This window comes from Anas acuta, unplaced genomic scaffold (assembly GCF_963932015.1).
Source record: "Anas acuta unplaced genomic scaffold, bAnaAcu1.1 SCAFFOLD_337, whole genome shotgun sequence".
Lineage (NCBI taxonomy): Eukaryota > Metazoa > Chordata > Aves > Anseriformes > Anatidae > Anas > Anas acuta.
Window position 1 is genome coordinate 8,794 of NW_027076090.1, and position 20,694 is coordinate 29,487.

Here is a 20,694-nt window from a genome sequence, read left to right on the forward strand (position 1 = left end):
GATCCTGCCCCATAGATCCCAGACCCATAGATCCCAGCCCTATAGATCCTACCTCGTTTATCCTACCCCATAGATCCTGCCCTATATATCCTGCCCCATAGATCCTGCCCCACAGATCCTGCCCCATAGATCCTACCCTCTAGATCCTGCCCCACACCTCCCTGCCCCACACCTCCCCCAGCATCCCCGTCCCGCGCCCCACAGCCCCAGCCCCCCAAGTCCCCCGGGGACGCGTGGGCGCCCCCGATAATCCCCGGGCCCCGCCGGGCCGGAGCCCCCCAAATCCCCACGGCAGCTGCTGGGCCCCCCCCCCCCAGCCTTGGCCTTCTATGGGGCAGCTATGGGGCAGGTGTGGGGCAGGTGTGGGGCGGTTATGGGGCGGCTGTGGGGTGGTTATGGGGTGGTTATGGGGCGCTATGGGGGACTTATGGGGCACTTATGGGGCGGCTATGGGGCACTTAATGGACACTTACTGTCACTTATGGGGCAGCTATGGGGCGAGCGTGGGGTGGTTATGGGGCAGGCGTGGGGTGGTTATGGGGCGGCTGTGGGGTGGTTATGGGGCGCTATGGGGGACTTATGGGGCACTTATGGGGCAGCTATGGGGCAGGTGTGGGGCAGGTGTGGGGTGGTTATGGGGCAGGTGTGGGGCGGTTATGGGGTGGCTGTGGGGTGGTTATGGGGCGGCTATGGGGCACTTAAGGGACACTTACGGGTCACTTATGGGGCAGCTATGGGGCGAGTGTGGGGTGGTTATGGGGCGGCTGTGGGGTGGTTATGGGGTGGTTATGGGGCGCTATGGGGGACTTATGGGGCACTTATGGGGCGGCTATGGGGCACTTAAGGGACACTTATGGGTCACTTAGGGGGCAGCTATGGGGCGAGTGTGGGGTGGTTATGGGGCGGCTGTGGGGTGGTTATGGGGCGCTATGGGGGACTTATGGGGCACTTATGGGGCGGCTATGGGGCACTTAAGGGACACTTAGGGGTCACTTATGGGGCAGCTATGGGGCACTTAAGGGACACTTACGGGGCACTTATGGGGCAGCTATGGGGCAGGTGTGGGGTGGTTATGGGGCGGCTGTGGGGTGGTTATGGGGTGGTTATGGGGCGCTATGGGGGACTTATGGGGCACTTATGGGGTGGCTATGGGGCACTTAAGGGACACTTACGGGTCACTTATGGGGCAGCTATGGGGCGAGTGTGGGGTGGTTATGGGGCGGCTGTGGGGTGGTTATGGGGCAGCTATGGGTCACTTATGGGGCACTTATGGGGCAGCTATGGGATAATTATGGGATGGTTATTGGGCACTTGTGGGGTATCTATGGGGCACTTATGGGGCAGCTATGGGGCGGTTATGGGGTGGTTATGGGGCGCTTTTGGGTCCGCTATGGGGCAGGGATACCCCCCCTCCTCGCCCCCCCCCCCCTAAGGAATTTGGGGGGGGGGGAGGCTCCTCCCCTCCCCCCTCCCCTCCCCTCCCCCCACCCCCGCCCCACATCTTTAAAAGCCGTGGGGCAGCCGTGGGGCTGGCGTGGAGCTGCTGCAGGTGGGTGGGGGATGTGGGGCGCTATGGGGCACGGGGGGGCGCTATGGGGCGCTATGGGGCAGCTATGGGGCGCTATGGGGCACGGGGGGTGCTATGGGGCACGGGGGGGTGCTATGGGGCAGAGGGGTGCTATGGGGCAGGGGGGTGCTATGGGGCAGGGGGGTGCTATGGGGCAGCTATGGGGCGCTATGGGGCAGGGGGGCGCTATGGGGCACGGGGGGGCGCTATGGGGAAGCTATGGGGCGCTATGGGGCAGGGGGGTGCTATGGGGCACGGGGGGTGCTATGGGGCGCTATGGGGCTGGGGGGTGCTATGGGGCACGGGGGTGCTATGGGGTGCTATGGGGCAGGGGGGTGCTATGGGGCACAGGGGGGTTATGGGGCACGGGGGGGTGCTATGGGGCGCTATGGGGCAGGGGGGTGCTATGGGGCGCTATGGGGCAGGGGGGTGCTATGGGGCAGCTATGGGGCGCTATGGGGCAGGGGGGTGCTATGGGGCAGCTATGGGGCGCTATGGGGCAGGGGGGGTGCTATGGGGCGCTATGGGGCTGGGAGATGTGGGGTGCTATGGGGCACGGGGGGTGCTATGGGGCTCTATGGGGCAGGGGGGTGCTATGGGGCTTGTAGGGGATGTGGGGCGCTATGGGGCGTGTGGGTGCTATGGGGCACGGGGAGGTGTGGGGCATGTGGGGCGCTATGGGGCAGGGGGGTGCTATGGGGCACATAGGGGATGTGGGGTGTGTGGGGCGCTATGGGGCAGGGGGGTGCTATGGGGCACAGGGGGTTGTAGGGTGCTATGGGGCCGGGGGATGTGGGGCGCTATGGGGCACAGGGGTGCTATGGGGCACGAGGAGGCGTGGGGCATGTGGGGCGCTATGGGGCAGGGAGGTGCTGGGGGATGTGGGGTGCTATGGGGCAGGTGGGGTGCTATGGGGCGTGGGGGGGATGTGGGGATCTATGGGGCGCTATGGGGCAGGGAGGTGCTGGAGGATGTGGGGTGCTATGGGGCAGGTGGGGTGCTATGGGGCGTGGGGGGGATGTGGGGATCTATGGGGCGCTATGGGGCAGGGAGGTGCTGGGGGATGTGGGGTGCTATGGGGCAGGTGGGGTGCTATGGGGCGTGGGGGGGATGTGGGGATCTATGGGGCGCTATGGGGCAGGGAGGTGCTGGAGGATGTGGGGCGCTATGGGGCAGGGGGGTGCAGAGGGGTGTGGGGAGCTATGGGGCGCTATGGGGCAGGGGGTGCTGGGGGATGTGGGGCGCTATGGGGCAGGGGGGTGCTATGGGGAGTGGGGGGGGATGTGGGGATCTATGGGGCGCTGTGGGGCACGTGGGGCGCTATGGGGCAGGGGGGTGCTATGGGGCTGGGGGATGTGGGGTGCTATGGGGCAGGGAGGTGCTATGGGGCACAAAGGTTGTAGGGTGTGTGGGGCGCTATGGGGCACAGGGAGGCTATAGGGCGCTATGGGGCAGGGGGGTGCAGAGGGGTGTGGGGAGCTATGGGGCGCTATGGGGCAGGGAGGTTGCTGGGGGATGTGGGGCGCTATGGGGCAGGGGGGTGCTATGGGGCGCTGTGGGGCGCTATGGGGCAGAGGGTCTCTATGGGGCGTGTGGGGTGTGTGGGGCGCTATGGGGCACGGTGGGGCTATGGGGAGTGTGGGGGGGATGTGTGGGGCGCTATGGGGCAGGGGGGTGCTATGGGGCACAGGAGGGTGTGGGGCGCTATGGGGCAGGGGGGTGCTATGGGGCACAGGGGGTTGTAGGGTGCTATGGGGCCGGGGGATGTGGGGCGCTATGGGGCAGGTGGGGGGTGCTATGGGGCACAGGGGGTTGTAGGGTGCTATGGGGCCGGGGGATGTGGGGCGCTATGGGGCACAGGGGAGCTATGGGGAGTGAGGGGGGGAATGTGTGGGGCGCTATGGGGCAGGTGGGGTGCTATGGGGAGTGGGGGGGATGTGGGGATCTATGGGGCGCTGTGGGGCACGTGGGGCGCTATGGGGCAGGTGGGGTGCTATGGGGTGTGGGGGGGATGTGGGGGTCTATGGGGCGCTGTGGGGCAGGGGGGTGCTGGGGGATGTGGGGCGCTATGGGGCAGGGAGGTGCTATGGGGCACAAAGGTTGTGGGGTGTGGGGGGCGCTATGGGGCACAGGGAGGCTATAGGGTGCTATGGGGCAGAGGGGTGTGGGGATCTATGGGGCGCTATGGGGCAGGGGTTGCTGGGGGATGTGGGGCGCTATGGGGCAGGGGGGTGCTATGGGGCGCTGTGGGGCGCTATGGGGCAGAGGGTCTCTATGGGGAGTGTGGGGTGTGTGGGGCGCTATGGGGCGGGGGGGGGTGCTATGGGGCACGGGGGGGCTATGGGGCGCTGTGGGGCGCTATGGGGCGGGGGGGGGTGCTATGGGGCACGGGGGTGCTATGGGGCAGGGGGGTGCTATGGGGCGGGGGGGGTGCTATGGGGCACGGGGGTGCTATGGGGCAGGGGGGGTGCTATGGGGCGGGGGGGCGCTATGGGGCGCTGTGGGGCGCTATGGGGCAGAGGGTCTCTATGGGGCATGTGGGGTGTGTGGGGCGCTATGGGGCACGGGGGGGGTGCTATGGGGCAGGGGGGCGCTATGGGGCGCTGTGGGGCGCTATGGGGCGGGGGGGTGCTATGGGGCAGGGGGGTGCTATGGGGAGTGTGGGGGGGGATGTGTGGGGCGCTATGGGGCAGGTGGGGGGTGCTATGGGGCACAGGGGGTTGTAGGGCGCTATGGGGCCGGGGGATGTGGGGCGCTATGGGGCACAGGGGAGCTATGGGGAGTGAGGGGGGGGGATGTGTGGGGCGCTATGGGGCAGGGGGGTGCTATGGGGCGCTGTGGGGCGCTATGGGGCAGAGGGTCTCTATGGGGCGTGTGGGGTGTGTGGGGCGCTATGGGGCACGGGGGTGCTATGGGGCGCTGTGGGGCGCTATGGGGCGGGGGGGTGCTATGGGGCGCTGTGGGGCGCTATGGGGCAGGGGGGTGCTATGGGGCGCTGTGGGGCGCTATGGGGCAGGGGGGGTGCTATGGGGCGCTGTGGGGCGCTATGGGGCGGGGGGGTGCTATGGGGCAGGGGGGGTGCTATGGGGCAGGGGGGTGCTATGGGGCGCTGTGGGGCGCTATGGGGCAGGGGGGTGCTATGGGGCGCTATGGGGCAGGGGGGTGCTATGGGGCGCTGTGGGGCGCTATGGGGCAGGGGGGTGCTATGGGGCGCTGTGGGGCGCTATGGGGCGGGGGGGGTGCTATGGGGCGCTGTGGGGCGCTATGGGGCAGGGGGGCGCTATGGGGCAGGGGGGTGCTATGGGGCGCTGTGGGGCGCTATGGGGCAGGGGGGTGCTATGGGGCAGGGGGGTGCTATGGGGCGGGGGGGGTGCTATGGGGCAGGGGGGTGCTATGGGGCGCTGTGGGTCACAGCCCCTCTCCCCCAGCCCCACAGATCCGGATCCTTTTCCTGTGCCAGACCCACAGACTGAAGGTGCGGGGGCGCTATGGGGCTGGGGGGGGCGCTATGGGGCAGGGCTCATCCCTATGGGTCCCACCCCTTCGCTATGGGGCAGGGCTCACCCCTATGGGTCCCGCCCCCTTTCTATGGGGCAGGGCTCACCCCTATGGGTCAGGACCCTTCTCTATGGGGCACAGCTCGCTATGGGGCAGGGCTCATTTCTATGGGGCAGAGCTTTTCCCTATGGGTCTCACTCCTTGCTATGGGGCAGGGCCCACCTCTATGGGGCAGGACTCACCCCTATGGGGCAGAGCTTTTCCTTATGGGTCCCACCCCTGGCTATGGGGCGGGATCGAGCCCTATAGGTCCTGTCCCTTTTCTATGGGGCCAGACTCATTTCTATGGGGCAGGGCTCACCCCTATGGGTCCCACCCCCACGCTATGGGGCAGAGCTCACCCCTATGGGTCAGGACCCTTTACTATGGGTCCCACTCCTCGCTATGGGGCAGGACTCATTCCTATGGGTCCCACCCCTTCGCTATGGGGCAGGACTCATTTCTATGGGGCAGGACCCTTCGCTATGGGTCCCACTCCTCGCTATGGGGCCAGACTCATTTCTATGGGGCAGAGCTTTTCCCTATGGGTCAGGACCCTTCGCTATGGGGCAGGGCCCACCCCTATGGGTCAGGACCCTTCGCTATGGGTCCCACCCCTCGCTATGGGGCAGGGCCCACCCCTCGCTATGGGGCAGGACTCACCCCTATGGGGCAGAGCTTTTCCCTATGGCTCCCACCCTTATCTATGGGGCGGGCCCCAACCCTATGGGTCCCGCCCCCTCGCTATGGGGCAGAGCTCACCCCTATGGGTCAGGACCCTTCGCTATGGGTCCCACCCTCTCGCTATGGGGCGGGCCCCACCCCTATGGCTCCCACCCCATGGCCATGGGGCAGGCCTCATTGTCCCCCCCTCCCTGCCCCATAGATGTCGGAGGCTCTGGGCGCTATGGGTCCCACTCCTCGCTATGGGGCCAGACTCATTTCTATGGGGCAGAGCTTTTCCCTATGGCTCCCACCCCTTATCTATGGGGCAGGGCTCACCCCTATGGGTCCCACCCCTTTTCTATGGGGCAGAGCCCACCCCTCGCTATGGGGCAGAGCTCACCCCTATGGGTCCTGTCCCTTTTCTATGGGGCCAGACTCATTTCTATGGGGCAGAGCTTTTCCCTATGGGTCCCACCCCCTCGCTATGGGGCAGAGCTCACCCCTATGGGTCCCTCCCCCTTTCTATGGGGCAGGACTCACCCCTATGGGTCCCACCCCCTCGCTATGGGGCAGGATCCAGCCCTATAGGTCATGACCCTTCGCTATGGGGCACAGCTCGCTATGGGGCAGGGCTCATTTCTATGGGGCAGGACTCACCCCTATGGGTCCCAGCCCCTTTCTGTGGGGCAGAGCTCACCCCTATGGGTCCCACCCCCTGGCTATGGGGCAGGGCTCACCCCTATGGGTCATGACCCTTCGCTATGGGGCCAGACTCATTTCTATGGGGCAGGGCTCACCCCTATGGGTCCCACCCCATGGCTATGGGGCAGACCTCATTGTCCCCCCCCCCCCCTGCCCCATAGATGTCGGAGGCTCTGGGCGCGGCCGCCCCGTTCCTGCGCGCCCCCGAGGGGCCCCGCCCGGCGCCGCCCCCCCCCGACCCCCGGGGCCTCTGCTTCGTGCCCCACCCCCAGCTCGAGTTCGTCCGCGCCCGCGTCACCGCCCGCAACGGGGCCAACGGGGTCACCGTCTGCACCGAGACCGGGGAGGTCAGCGGGGTCAGGGGGTTATGGGGTCATGGGGTCATGGGGTCAGTGGGGGCAATGGGGTCGAGGTTAATAGGGTCGAGGTTAATGGGGTCGGGGTCATTGGGGTCATTGGAGTCAAGGTTAATAGGGTCGAGGTTAATAGGGTCAAGGTTAATGGGGTCGAGGTCATTGGGGTCATTGGGGTCGAGGTTAATGGGGTCGAGGTTAATAGGGTTGAGGTTAATGGGGTCAATGGGGGAGGAGGAAATGGGGTCAGGGGTCAATGGGGTCAGTGGGGTCAGTGGGGTCAAGGTTAATAGGGTCGAGGTTAATGGGGTCAAGGTTAATGGGGTTGAAGGGGGAGGGGTCACCGTCTGCACCGAGACAGGAGAGGTTAATGGGGTCAATGGGGTCGAGGTCAATAGGGTCGGGGTCAGTGGGGTCAAGGTTAATGGGGTCAATGGGGGCAGGGGAAATGGGGTCAAGGTCAATGGGGTCATGGTCAATGGGGTCGAGGACAATGGGGTCAAGGTCATTGGGGTGGGGGTCATTGGAGTCAAGGTTAATGGGGTCAAGGTTAATGGGGTTGAAGGGGGAGGAGGAAATGGGGTCCGGGGTCAATGGGGTCATTGGGGTCGGGGTCATTGGGGTTGAGGTTAATGGGGTCAAGGTTAATGGGGTCGATGGGGGAGAGGGAAATGGGGTTGATGGGGGAGGGGTCACCGTCTGCACCGAGAGCGGGGAGGTCAGCGGGGTCATGGGGTCAATGGGGTCATGGGGTCATTGGGGTCAAGGTTAATGGGGTTGAGGTTAATGGGGTCAATGGGGGAGGAGGAAATGGGGTCAAGGTCAATGGGGTCGAGGTCAATGGGGTCGATGGGGGAGGAGGAAATGGGGTTGGGGTCAATGGGGTCAATGGGGTCGAGGTCATTGGGGTCAAAGTCAATGGGGTCAATGGGGGAGGGGGAAATGGGGTTGATGGGGGAGGGGTCACCGTCTGCACCGAGACCGGAGAGGTTAATGGGGTCAGGGGGTTATGGGGTCAATGGGGTCAGTGGGGTCATTGGGGTCAGTGGGGTCAGTGGGGTCAACGGGGTCACCGTCTGCACCGAGACCGGAGAGGTTAATGGGGTCACAGGGTTATGGGGTCGAGGTTAATAGGGTCAGGGTCATTGGGGTCAAGGTCAATGGGGTCAAGGTTAATGGGGTTAATTGGGATCGGGACTATGGGGGAGGAGGAAATGGGGTCAAGGTCAATGGGGTCATGGTCATTGGGGTCATTGGGGTCATTGGGGTCAATGGGGTCGGGGTCATTGGGTTTGAGGTCAGGGTCAATGGGGTCAAGGTTAATGGGGTCGAGGTCATTGGGGTCAATTGGGATCAGGACTATGGGGGAGGAGGAAATGGGGTCAAGGTCATTGGGGTCATGGTCAATGGGGTCAGTGGGGTCAGTGGGGTCAATGGGGTCAATGGGGTCAGTGGGGGCAATGGGGTCAGTGGGGTTAATGGGGTCAATGGGGTCAACGGGGTTAAGGGAGATTAATAGGGTCAATGGGGTCACCGCCCGCAACGGGGCCAACGGGGTCACCGTCTGCACCGAGACCGGAGAGGTTAATGGGGTCACGGGGTCATGGGGTCATGGGGTCAGTGGGGTCGGGGTCATTGGGGTCGGGGTCAATGGGGTCGAGGTTAATGGGTCAAGGTTAATGGGGTCATGGTCAATGGGGTCGATGGGGGAGGGGGAAATGGGGTCATAGGGTCAATGGGGTCAGTGGGGTCAGTGGGGTCGAGGTCATTGGGGTCAAGGTCAATGGGGTCAAAGTCAATGGGGTCAATGGGGGAGGGGTCAATGGGGTTGATGGGGGAGGGGTCACCGTCTGCACCGAGACCGGGGAGGTCAGCGGGGTCAGGGGGTCAATGGGGTCAGGGGGTCAATGGGGTCAAGGTTAATGGGGTCGAGGTTAATGGGGTCGGGGTCATTGGGGTCATTGGGGTCAAGGTTAATAGGGTCGAGGTTAATAGGGTCAAGGTTAATGGGGTCGGGGTCATTGGGGTCATTGGGGTCGAGGTTAATGGGGTCGAGGTTAATGGGGTCGAGGTTAATAGGGTCGAGGTTAATGGGGTCATTGGGGTCAAGGTTAATGGGGTCGAGGTCAATGGGGTCAATTGGGATCAGGACTATGGGGGAGGGGTCAATGGGGGAGGAGGAAATGGGGTCAAGGTCAATGGGGTCGATGGGGGAGGGGTCACCGTCTGCACCGAGACCGGAGAGGTTAATGGGGTCACGGGGTCATGGGGTCAATGGGGTCAATGGGGTCAGTGGGGTCAATGGGGTCAGGGGGTCATGGGGTCAGTGGGGTCAGTGGGGTCAAGGTTAATGGGGTCAAGGTTAATGGGGTCAATGGGGGCAGGGGAAATGGGGTCAAGGTCAATGGGGTCGATGGGGGAGGAGGAAATGGGGTCATGGGGTCAATGGGGTCAATGGGGTCAGTGGGGTCAGTGGGGTCAAGGTTAATAGGGTCGAGGTTAATGGGGTCAAGGTTAATGGGGTTGAAGGGGGAGGGGTCACAGGAGAGGTCAGCGGGGTCACGGGGAGACAGGAGAGACAGGAGAGGTCAGCGGGGTCACGGGGTCAATGGGGTCAATGGGGTCAGTGGGGTCAGTGGGGTCGGGGTCATTGGGGTCAAGTTTAATGGGGTCGAGGTTAATGGGGTCAATGGGGGAGGGGTCAATTGGGGGAGGAGGAAATGGGGTCATGGGGTCAATGGGGTCAATGGGGTCAATGGGGTCATTGGGGTCAAGGTTAATGGGGTCGAGGTTAATGGGGTCGAGGTCATTGGGGTCAATTGGGATCAGGACTATGGGGGAGGGGTCAATGGGGGAGGAGGAAATGGGGTCAAGGTCAATGGGGTCGATGGGGGAGGGGTCACCGTCTGCACCGAGACTGGAGAGGTTAATGGGGTCAGGGGGTCAGTGGGGTCAGTGGGGTCATGGTCAAGGTCAATGGGGTCAATGGGGTCAATGGGGTCAATGGGGTCAATGGGGTCAATGGGGTCAATGGGGTCATTGGGGTCATTGGGGTCAAGGGGGTCAATGGGGTCATTGGGGTCAGTGGGGTCAGTGGGGTCAGTGGGTTCATTGGGGTCATTGGGGTCAAGGGGGTCAATTTTGGGGGCAGGAAGGGTCAATTTGGGGTCAGGGGGGCTTTGGGGTGAAAAAGAGGGGATTTGGGGGCGTGGGGGGAGAGATAGGGTTAAGGCGGGGGATTTGGGGTGAGAAAAGGCGATTTGGGGGATTTCTGGGGGAGAAAAGCGGATTTGGGGTGGAAAAGTGGGATTTGAGGGAATTTTGGGGTGGGAAAAGTGAATTCGGAGGATTCGGAGCGAAAAAAGGTGAGTTTGGGGGGAAACGGGTGGATTTGGGGTCAAATGTTGGATATGGGGAGTTTTGGGGTGAAAAAAGGGGAATTTGGGGGTGTGGAGGGTGGCAAAGTTGAGTTTGGGGGGATTTTGGGGTGAATAATGGGGATTCTGGAGTTAATTTAATGGGATTTTTGGGTGAATAAAGGGTATTTTGGGGTGAATTTAAAGGTATTTTTGGGTGAATTCAAGAGGATTTTGGGGTGAATTTAATAGGATTTTGGAGTGAATTTATGGGGATTCTGGGGTGAATTTAATGGGATTTTGGAGTGAATTTAATGGGATTTTGGGGTGAATTTAATAGGATTTGGGGTGAATTTAAAGGGATTTTGGGGTGAATTTATGGGGATTTTGGGGTGAATTTGTGGAGATTTTTGGGAGTGAATCTAATGGGATTTTGGGGTGAATTGAAGGGGATTTTGGGGTGAATAAAGGGGAATTTGGGGTGAATTGAAGGGGATTTTGGGGTGAATTTAAAGGGACTTTGGGGTGAATAAAGGGGATTTTGGAGTGAATTGAAGGGGATTTTGGGGTGAATTTAAGGGGATTTGGGGTGAATTTAATGGGATTTTGGGGTGAATTTAATGGGATTTTGGAGTGAATTTAAGGGGATTTTGGGGTGGATTTAACGGATTTTAGGGTGAATTTAAAGGGATTTTGTGGTGAATTTATGGAGATTTTTGAGGTGAATTTAATGGGATTTTGGGGTGAATTTAATGGGTTTTTGGAGTGAATTTAATGGGATTTTGGGGTAAATTTATGGGGATTTTGGGGTGAATTGAAGGGGATTTGGGGGTGAATTTATGGGGATTTGGGGTGAATTTAATGGGATTTTGGGGTGAATTTAAAGGGATTTGGGGGTGAATTTATGGAGATTTTTGGAGTGAATTGAAGGGGATTTTGGGGTGAATAAAGGGGAATTTGGGGTGAATTTAACGGGATTTTAAGGGTGAATTTAATGGGATTTTGGGGTGAATTTAAAGGGATTTTGGGGTGAATTTAATGGGATTTTGGGGTGAAATGAAGGGGATTTTGGGGTGAATTGAAGGGGATTTTGGGGTGAATTTAAGAGTATTTTGGATTTATTTTAAGAGGATTTCGGGGTGAATTTAAGAGGATTTTGGGGTGAATTGAAGGGGATTTTGGATTGAATTTAACGGGATTTTGGTGTGAATTTAATGGGATTTTCGGGTGAATAAAGGGGATTTGGGAATGAATTTAAGGGGATTTTGGGGTGAATTTAAGAGGATTTTTGGGTGAATTTAATGGGATTTTGGAGTGAATAAAGGGGATTTTGTGGTGAATTTAATGTGATTTTGGGGAGAATTGAAGGGGATTTTGGGGTGAATTTAATGGGATTTTGGGGTGAATTTAACGGGATTTGGGGGTGAATTTATGGGGATTTGGGAGTGAATTTATGGGGATTTGGGGGTGAATTTTATGGGATTTTGGAGTGAATTTAACGAGATTTTGGGATGAATAAAGGGGATTTTAGGGTGAATTTATGGGGATTTTGGATTGAATTTATGGGGATTTTGGAGTGAATTTATGGGGATTTGGGGATGAATTTAATGGGATTTTGGGGTGAATAAAGGGGATTTGGGAGTGAATTTATGGGGATTTTGGGGTGAATAAAGGGGATTTTTGGGTGAATTTTATGGGATTTCGGATTGAATTGAAGGGGATGTTGGGGTGAATTTAAGGGGATTTTGGGGTGAATTTAACGGGATTTTGGGGTGAATAAAGGGGATTTGGGAGTTAATTTAAGGGGATTTTGGGGTGAATAAAGGGGATTTTTGGGTGAATTTTATGGGATTTCGGATTGAATTGAAGGGGATGTTGGGGTGAATTTAAGGGGATTTTGGGGTGAATTTAACGGGATTTTGGGGTGAATTGAAGGGGATTTAGGAGTGAATTTATGGAGATTTTTGGGGTGAATAAAGGGGATTTGGGAGTTAATTTAATGGGATTTTGGGGTGAATTTAATGGGATTTTCGGGTGAATAAAGGGGATTTGGGAATGAATTTAAGGGGATTTTGGGGGGAATTTAAGGGGATTTGGGAGTGAATTGAAGGGGATTTGGGAGTGAATTTAATGGGATTTTGGGGTGAATTTAATGGGATTTTGGGGTGAATTGAAGGGGATTTTGGGGTGAATTTAATGGGATTTTGGGGTGAATTGAAGGGGATTTTGGAGTGAATTTATGGGGATTTTTGGGGTGAATGTAATGGGATTTGGGGGTGAATAAAGGGGATTTGGGAGTGAATTTAAGGGGATTTTGGGGTGAATTTAACAGGATTTTGGGGTGAATTTAACGGGATTTTTGGGTGAATTTAAGGGGATCTTTGGTGGTGAATTTAACGGGATTTTGGGGTGAATTTAACGGGATTTTGGGCCAAATTGGGCTGAATTCCTGCTAAACCCCTGAACTTTTGGGGTGAATTCCGGGAGATTTGGGATCTGACCCCTCGGGGACCCCCGGCAGACCCTGACGGTTCCCGAGGCCGACGTCCACCCCCAAAACCCGCCCAAATTTGACCGAATCGAGGACATGGCCATGCTGACCTTCCTCCACGAGCCCGCCGTGCTCTACAACCTGAAGGAGCGCTACGCCGCATGGATGATCTACGTGAGCCCCGGGGGGGGGGGGGGACACCAAAAACTGGAGGTCCCAGGTCTCCAGGTCCATGGGGACACCTAGAACCAGGAGGTCCCACCTACAAACCCCTTGGGGCACCTAGAACCAAGATCTCAAGATCTTTTGGGGCCACCTAGAACCAAGATCTCAAGATCTTTTGGTCTCCAAATCCATTGGGGCACCTAGAACCAAGATCTCAAGATCTTTTGGGGCCACCAAGATCTCAAGATCTTTTGGGGCCACCTAGAACCAGGAGGTCCCATGTCCAAACCCCTTGGGACACCTAGAACCGAGGTCTTCAGGTCCATTGGGGCACCTAGAACCTGAAGGTCCCACCTCCAGACCCCTTGGGGCACCTAGAACCAAGATCTCAAGATCTTTTGGGCCACCTAGAACCAAGATCTCCAGAACTTTTGGGCCACCTAGAACCAAGATCTCGAGATCTTTTGGGGCCACCTAGGATGGGATGTCCCACCTCCAGACCCCATGGGCCACCTAGAACCAAGACCTCAAGATCTTTTGTGGCCACCTAGAACCAAGCTCTCAAGATCTTTTGGGGCCACCTAGAACCAAGATCTCAAGATCTTTTGGGGCCACCTAGAACCAAGATCTCAAGATCTTTTGGTCCACCTAGAACCAGGAGGTCCCATGTCAAAATCCCTTGGGCCACCTAGAACCAAGATCTCAAGATCTTTTGGTCTCCAAATCCATTGGGACACCTAGAACCTGGAGGTCCCATGTCTCCAGGTCCCTTGGGACACCTAGAACCTGGAGGTCCCACCTCCAAACCCCTTGGGATACCTAGAACCAAGATCTCAAGATCTTTTGGGCCACCTAGAACCAAGATCTCCAGATCTTTTGGGGCCACCTAGAACCAAGATCTCAAGATCTTTTGGGGCCACCTAGAACCAAGCTCTCAAGATCTTTTGGGGCCACCAAGATCTCAAGATCTTTTGGGGCCACCTAGAACCAAGCTCTCAAGATCTTTTGGGTCCACCTAGAACCAAGATCTCCAGATCTTTTGGGGCCACCTAGAACCAAGATCTCAAGATCTTTTGGGGCCACCTAGAACCAAGATCTCAAGATCTTTTGGGCCACCTAGAACCAAGATCTCAAGATCTTTTGGTCCACCTAGAACCAAGACCTCAAGATCTTTTGGGGCCACCTAGAACCAAGCTCTCAAGATCTTTTGGTCCTCCTAGAACCAAGATCTCAAGATCTTTTGGGGCACCTAGAACCAAGACCTCAAGATCTTTTGGGGCCACCTAGAACCAAGCTCTCAAGATCTTCGGGGCCACCTAGAACCAAGATCTCCAGATCTTTTGGTCCACCTAGAACCAAGATCTTTTGGGCCACCTAGAACCAAGATCTTTTGGGCCACCTAGAACCAAGATCTCAAGATCTTTTGGTCTCCAAATCCATTGGGACACCTAGAACCTGGAGGTCCAGGTCTCCAGGTCCATGGGGACACCTAGAACCAGGAGGTCCCACCTCCAAACCCCTTGGGGCACCTAGAACCAAGATCTCAAGATCTTTGGTCCACCTAGAACCAAGATCTCGAGATCTTTTGGTCCACCTAGAACCAAGATCTCAAGATCTTTTGGGGCCACCTAGAACCAAGATCTCAAGATCTTTTGGGGCCACCTAGAACCAAGATCTCAAGATCTTTTGGGCCACCTAGAACCAAGATCTTTTGGGCCACCTAGAACCAAGATCTCAAGATCTTTTGGGGCCACCTAGAACCAAGCTCTCAAGATCTTTTGGTCCACCTAGAACCAAGATCTCCAGATCTTTTGGGGCCACCTAGAACCAAGATCTCAAGATCTTTTGGGGCCACCTAGAACCAAGCTCTCAGATCTTTTGGTCCACCTAGAACCAAGATCTCAAGATCTTTTGGTCCACCTAGACCCAAGATCTCAAGATCTTTTGGTCCACCTAGAACCAAGATCTCAAGATCTTTTGGGGCACCTAGAACCAGGAGGTCCCATGTCTCCAGGTCCATGGGGACACCTAGAACCAGGAGGTCCCACCCCAGACCCCTTGGGACACCTAGAACCAAGATCTCAAGATCTTTTGGGGCCACCTAGAACCAAGATCTCAAGATCTTTTGGGGCCACCTAGAACCAAGATCTCGAGATCTTTTGGTCCACCTAGAACCAAGATCTCAAGATCTCAAGATCTTTTGGGGCCACCTAGAACCAAGATCTTTTGGGCCACCTAGAACCAAGCTCTCAAGATCTTTTGGTCCACCTAGAACCAAGATCTCAAGATCTTTTGGTCCACCTAGAACCAAGATCTCCAGACCCCTTGGGCCACCTAGAACCAAGATCTCAAGATCTTTTGGGGCCACCTAGAACCAAGATCTCAAGATCTTTTGGGGCCACCTAGAACCAAGATCTCAAGATCTTTTGGTCCACCTAGAACCAAGATCTCAAGATCTTTTGGTCCACCTAGACCCAAGATCTCAAGATCTTTTGGGCCACCTAGAACCAAGATCTTTTGGGGCCACCTAGAACCAAGATCTCAAGATCTTTGGGGCCACCTAGAACCAAGATCTAGAACCTAGAACCTAGAACCAAGATTTTGGGGCCACCTAGAACCAAGATCTCAAGATCTTTTGGTCCACCTAGAACCAGATCTCAAGATCTTTTGGGGCCACCTAGACCAAGATCTCCAGATCTTTTGGGGCACCTAGACCCAAGATCTCAAGATCTTTTGGGGCCACCTAGGACCGGGTTGTCCCCTCCCAGCGTGGTGGCCCCTGACCTCCTCCTGGTCCTACTCCAGACTTACTCCGGGCTCTTCTGCGTCACCGTCAACCCCTACAAGTGGTTGCCGGTTTACAACGCCGAGGTGGTGGCCGCCTACCGGGGCAAGAAGCGCAGCGAGGTCCCACCCCACATCTTCTCCATCTCCGACAACGCCTACCAGAACATGCTGACGGGTGGGCACCTCCCCCGGGGGAAACCCCAAAATCGGCCGGTTTCACCCCAAAAAAAAAACGTGGGGTGGGGGAGCCTAAAAAGGGATTTTTTGGCCCAAAAAAGGGTTTGGTTGGGGGTTTGAGGGTCACCAGTTGACCAATGGGTGAGGTGGTCTACCAGAACATGGTGACGGGTGGACACCTGCCCAGGGGAACCCCAAAATTGGCCGTTTCACCCCAAAAAAACAAAATTGGCCCGTTTCACCCCAAAAAAACAAACGGGTGGGCGGGGAAACCCTAAACGGGATTTTTTGCCCCAAAAAAGGGTCTGGTTGGGGGTTGGGGGTCACCAGCTGGTGGAGGTGGCCCAGCAGAAGATGCTGATGGGTGGACACCTCCCAGGGGGAACCCCAAAACCGGCCCGTTTCACCCCAAAAAAACCAAAATTGGCCCGTTTCACCCCAAAAAGCAAATGGGTGGGCGGGAAACCCTAAAACAGGATTTTTCACCCCAAAAAAGGGTCTGGTTGGGGGTTTGAGGGTCACCAGCTGGTGGAGGTGGCCCAGCAGAAGATGCTGACGGGTGGGCACCTCTCCGGGGGAACCCCAAAACTGGCCCGTTTCACCCCAAAAACCAAAATTGGCGCGTTTCACCCCAAAAATCAAATTGGTGGGCGGGAAACCCTAAAAGGGATTTTTCACCCCAAAAAAGGGTCTGGTTGGGGGTTGGGGGTCACCAGCTGGGGGTCACCAGCTGGTAGAGGTGGCCCACCAGAAGATGCTGATGGGTGGACACCTCCCCGGGGGAACCCCAAAATTGGCCCGTTTCACCCCAAAAAAACAAAATTGGCCCGTTTCACCCCAAAAAAACAACCGGGTGGGCGGGGAAACCCTAAAACGGGATTTTTCACCCCAAAAAGGGTCTGGTTGGGGGTTGGGGGTCACCAGTTGACCAATGGGTTGAGGTGGCCTACCAGAACATGGTGATGGGTGGACACCTGCCCAGGGGAACCCCAAAATCGGCCCGTTTCACCCCAAAAAAACAAAACCGTCCCGTTTCACCCCAAAAAAACAAACGGGTGGGCGGGGAAACCCTAAAACGGATTTTTTACCCCAAAAAAGGGTTTGGTTGGGGGTTTGAGGGTCACCAGCTGGTGGAGGTGGCCCAGCAGAAGATGTTGATGGGTGGGCACCTTCCTGGGGGAACCCCAAAATCGGCCCGTTTCACCCCAAAAAAACAAAATTGGCCCGTTTCACCCCAAAAATCAAATTGGTGGGCGGGAGACCCTAAAATGGGATTTTTTGCCCCAAAAAGGGTCTGGTTGGGGGTTGGGGGTCACCAGCTGGTGGAGGTGGCCCAGCAGAAGATGTTGATGGGTGGGCACCTTCCTGGGGGAACCCCAAAATCGGCCCATTTCACCCCAAAAAAACAAAATTGGCCTGTTTCACCCCAAAAAACAAAAGGGTGGGCGGGAGACCCTAAAACGGGATTTTTTGCCCCAAAAAAGGGTCTGGTTGTGGGTTGGGGGTCACCAGATGACCAATGGGTTGAGGTGGCCCACCAGAACATGGTGATGGGTGGACACCTGCCCAGGGGAACCCCAAAATTGGCCCGTTTCACCCCAAAAAAACAAAATTGGCCTGTTTCACCCCAAAAAAACAAACGGGTGGGTGGAGGAACCCTAAAAGGGGATTTTTTACCCCAAAAAAGGGTCTGGTTGGGAGTTTGAGGGTCACCACCTGGTGGAGGTGGCCCAGCAGAAGATGCTGATGGGTGGGCACCTCCCTAGGGGAACCCCAAAATCGTCCCGTTTCACCCCAAAAAAGCAAAATTGGCCCGTTTCACCCCAAAAATCAAATTGGTGGGCGGGAGACCCTAAAATGGGATTTTTTGCCCCAAAAAAGGGTCTGGTTGGGGCTTTGAGGGTCACCAGCTGGTAGAGGTGGCCCACCAGAACATGTTGATGGGTGGGCACCTTCCTGGGGGAACCCCAAAATTGGCCCGTTTCACCCCAAAAAAACAAACGGGTGGGCGGGGAAACCCTAAAACGGGATTTTTTGCCCCAAAAAAAGGGTCTGGTTGTGGGTTGGGGATCACCAAATAACCCCCAAAACACCCCCTAAAAACAACCAAAAGGTTCTAAAGTGATGGGAAAGGGCCTGAGAAAGATTGAAATGACCCAAAAAGTTGCGATTTTGCCCCAAAAAAGGTTCGCCAAAACACCCCGAAACTAAACCACCTTAAAAAAAAACTTTGAAAAGTGACCAAAACTCCCCAAATAACCCCCAAAACGTCACCTGAAAAGAACCAAAAGGTTCTAAAGTGATGGAAAAGGGCCTGAAAAGGATTGAAATGACCCAAAAAGTTGTGATTTTGCCCCAGAAAGGTTCCCCAAAACACCCCAAAATCTGAATCACCTCGAAAAAGTCTTAAAATTAGTAAAACTCCCCGAAAGACCCTGAAAACACACCCGAAAAATAACCGAAAGGATCTAAAAAAAGGGGAAAGGGCCTGAAAACGGGATTTTTTGCCCCAAAAAGGGTCTGGTTGTGGGGTGGGGGAACCCTAAAATGGGATTTTTCGCCCCAAAAAGGGTCTGGTTGTGGGTTGGGGGAACCCTAAAAGGGGGATTTTTCACCCCAAAAAGGGTCTGGTTGTGGGTTGGGGGAACCCTAAAATGGGATTTTTTGCCCCAAAAAAAGGGTCTGGTTGTGGGTTGGGGGAACCCTAAAATGGGATTTTTTGCCCCAAAAAGGGTCTGGTTGTGGGGTGGGGGAACCCTAAAATGGGATTTTTTGCCCCAAAAAGGGTCTGGTTGTGGGGTGGGGGAACCCTAAAATGGGATTTTTTGCCCCAAAAAGGGTCTGGTTGTGGGTTGGGGGAACCCTAAAATGGGATTTTTTACCCCAAAAAGGGTCTGGTTGGGGGTCGGGGGAACCCTAAAATGTGATTTTTCACCCCAAAAAGGGTCTGGTTGTGGGTTGGGGGAACCCTAAAATGGATTTTTCACCCCAAAAAAGGGTCTGGTTGTGGGTTGGGGGAACCCTAAAATGGGATTTTTTGCCCCAAAAAGGGTCTGGTTGTGGGGTGGGGGAACCCTAAAATGGGATTTTTCACCCCAAAAAGGGTCTGGTTGTGGGTTAGGGGTCACCACCTGGTGGAGGTGGCCCACCAGAACATGTTGATGGGTGGACACCTGCCCAGGGGAACCCCAAAATTGCCCCGTTTCACCCCAAAAAAACAAAATTGGCCTGTTTCACCCCAAAAAAACAAACGGGTGGGCGGAGGAACCCTAAAACGGGATTTTTTACCCCAAAAAAGGGTTTGGTTGGGGGTTGGGGGTCACCAGCTGGTGGAGGTGGCCCAGCAGAAGATGCTGACGGGTGGGCACCTCCCCGGGGGAACCCCAAAATTGGCCCGTTTCACCCCAAAAAAAACAAAATTGGCCCGTTTCACCCCAAAAAAACAAACGGGTGGGTGGGAGACCCTAAAATGGGATTTTTCACCCCAAAAAAGGGTCTGGTTGGGGGTTTTGAGGGTTCCTCCTCCCCGCAGATCGCGAGAACCAATCCATCCTCATCACGTAAGTGCCAGCCCCATAGCGCCCCATAGCGCCCCATAGCGCCCCATAGCGCCTCGTCCCGCCCCATAGCGCCTCGTCCCGCCCCATAGCGCCCCGCCCCGCCCCATAGCGCCCCATAGCGCCTCGTCCCGCCCTATAGCGCCTCGTCGCGCCCCATAGCGCCCCATAGCGCCCCATAGAGCCCCATAGCGCCCCATAGCGCCCCATAGCGCCCCATAGCGCCTCGTCCCGCCCCATAGCGCCTCGTTGCGCCCCATAGCGCCTCGTCCCGCCCCATAGCGCCCCATAGCGCCCCATAGCGCCCCATAGCGCCCCATAGCGCCTCGTCCCGCCCAATAGCGCCCCACAGCGCCCCATAGCGCCTCGTCCCGCCCCATAGCACCCCATAGTGCCCCACAGCGCCCCATAGCGCCTCGCCCCGCCCCATAGCGCCTCGTCCCGCCCCATAGCGCCTCGTCGCGCCCCATAGCGCCCCACAGCGCCCCATAGCGCCCCATAGCGCCTCGTCGCGCCCCATAGCGCCCCATAGCGCCTCGTCCCGCCCCATAGCGCCTCGCCCCGCCCCATAGCGCCTCGTCGCGCCCCATAGCGCCTCGCCCCGCCCCATAGCGCCCCATAGCGCCTCGTCCCGCCCCATAGCGCCTCGTCGTGCCCCATCGCGCCCCACAGCGCCCCATAGCGCCCCATAGCGCCCCATAGCGCCCCATAGCGCCTCGTCCCGCCCCATAGCGCCCCATAGCGCCCCATAGCGCCCCACAGCGCCCCATAGCGCCCCATAGCGCCTCATCCCGCCCCATAGCGCCTCGTCGCGCCCCATAGCGCCCCATAGCGCCCCATAGCGCCCCACAGCACCCCATAGCGCCCCACAGCGCCCCATAGCGCCTCGTCCCGCCCCATAGCGCCTCGTCCCGCCCCATAGCGCCTCGTCCCACCCCATAGCGCCTCGTCGCGCCCCATAGCGCCTCGTCCCGCCCCATAGAACCTCGTTGCGCCCCATAGCGCCCCATAGCGCCTCGTCCCGCCCCATAGCGCCTCGTCCCGCCCCATAGCGCCCCACAGCGCCCCATAGTGCCTCGTCCCGCCCCATAGCGCCCCATAGCGCCCCATAGCGCCCCACAGCGCCCCATAGCGCCCCATAGCGCCTCATCCCGCCCCATAGCGCCTCGTCGCGCCCCATAGCGCCCCATAGCGCCCCATAGCGCCCCACAGCACCCCATAGCGCCCCACAGCGCCCCATAGCGACTCATCCCGCCCCATAGCGCCCCACAGCACCCTATAGCGCCCCATAGCGCCCCATAGCGCCTCGTCCCGCCCCATAGCGCCCCATAGCGCC

At 57.7% G+C, this 20,694-nt stretch overlaps 1 protein-coding gene across 1 annotated transcript; it reads left to right on the forward strand.

Moving 5' to 3' along the window:
- Nucleotides 1–1,496: 1,496 nt before the first annotated feature.
- Nucleotides 1,497–19,414, forward strand: LOC137848942 (myosin-7-like). The gene is made up of 6 exons (XM_068668436.1): nucleotides 1,497–1,549; nucleotides 4,996–5,042; nucleotides 6,634–6,819; nucleotides 12,703–12,846; nucleotides 15,643–15,799; nucleotides 19,334–19,414. Exons 3-6 carry the CDS (start codon nucleotides 6,634–6,636, stop codon nucleotides 19,363–19,365), a joined length of 519 nt encoding a protein of 172 aa, XP_068524537.1. The 5' UTR covers nucleotides 1,497–1,549; nucleotides 4,996–5,042; the 3' UTR covers nucleotides 19,366–19,414.
- The last annotated feature ends 1,280 nt before the right edge of the window (nucleotides 19,415–20,694 follow it).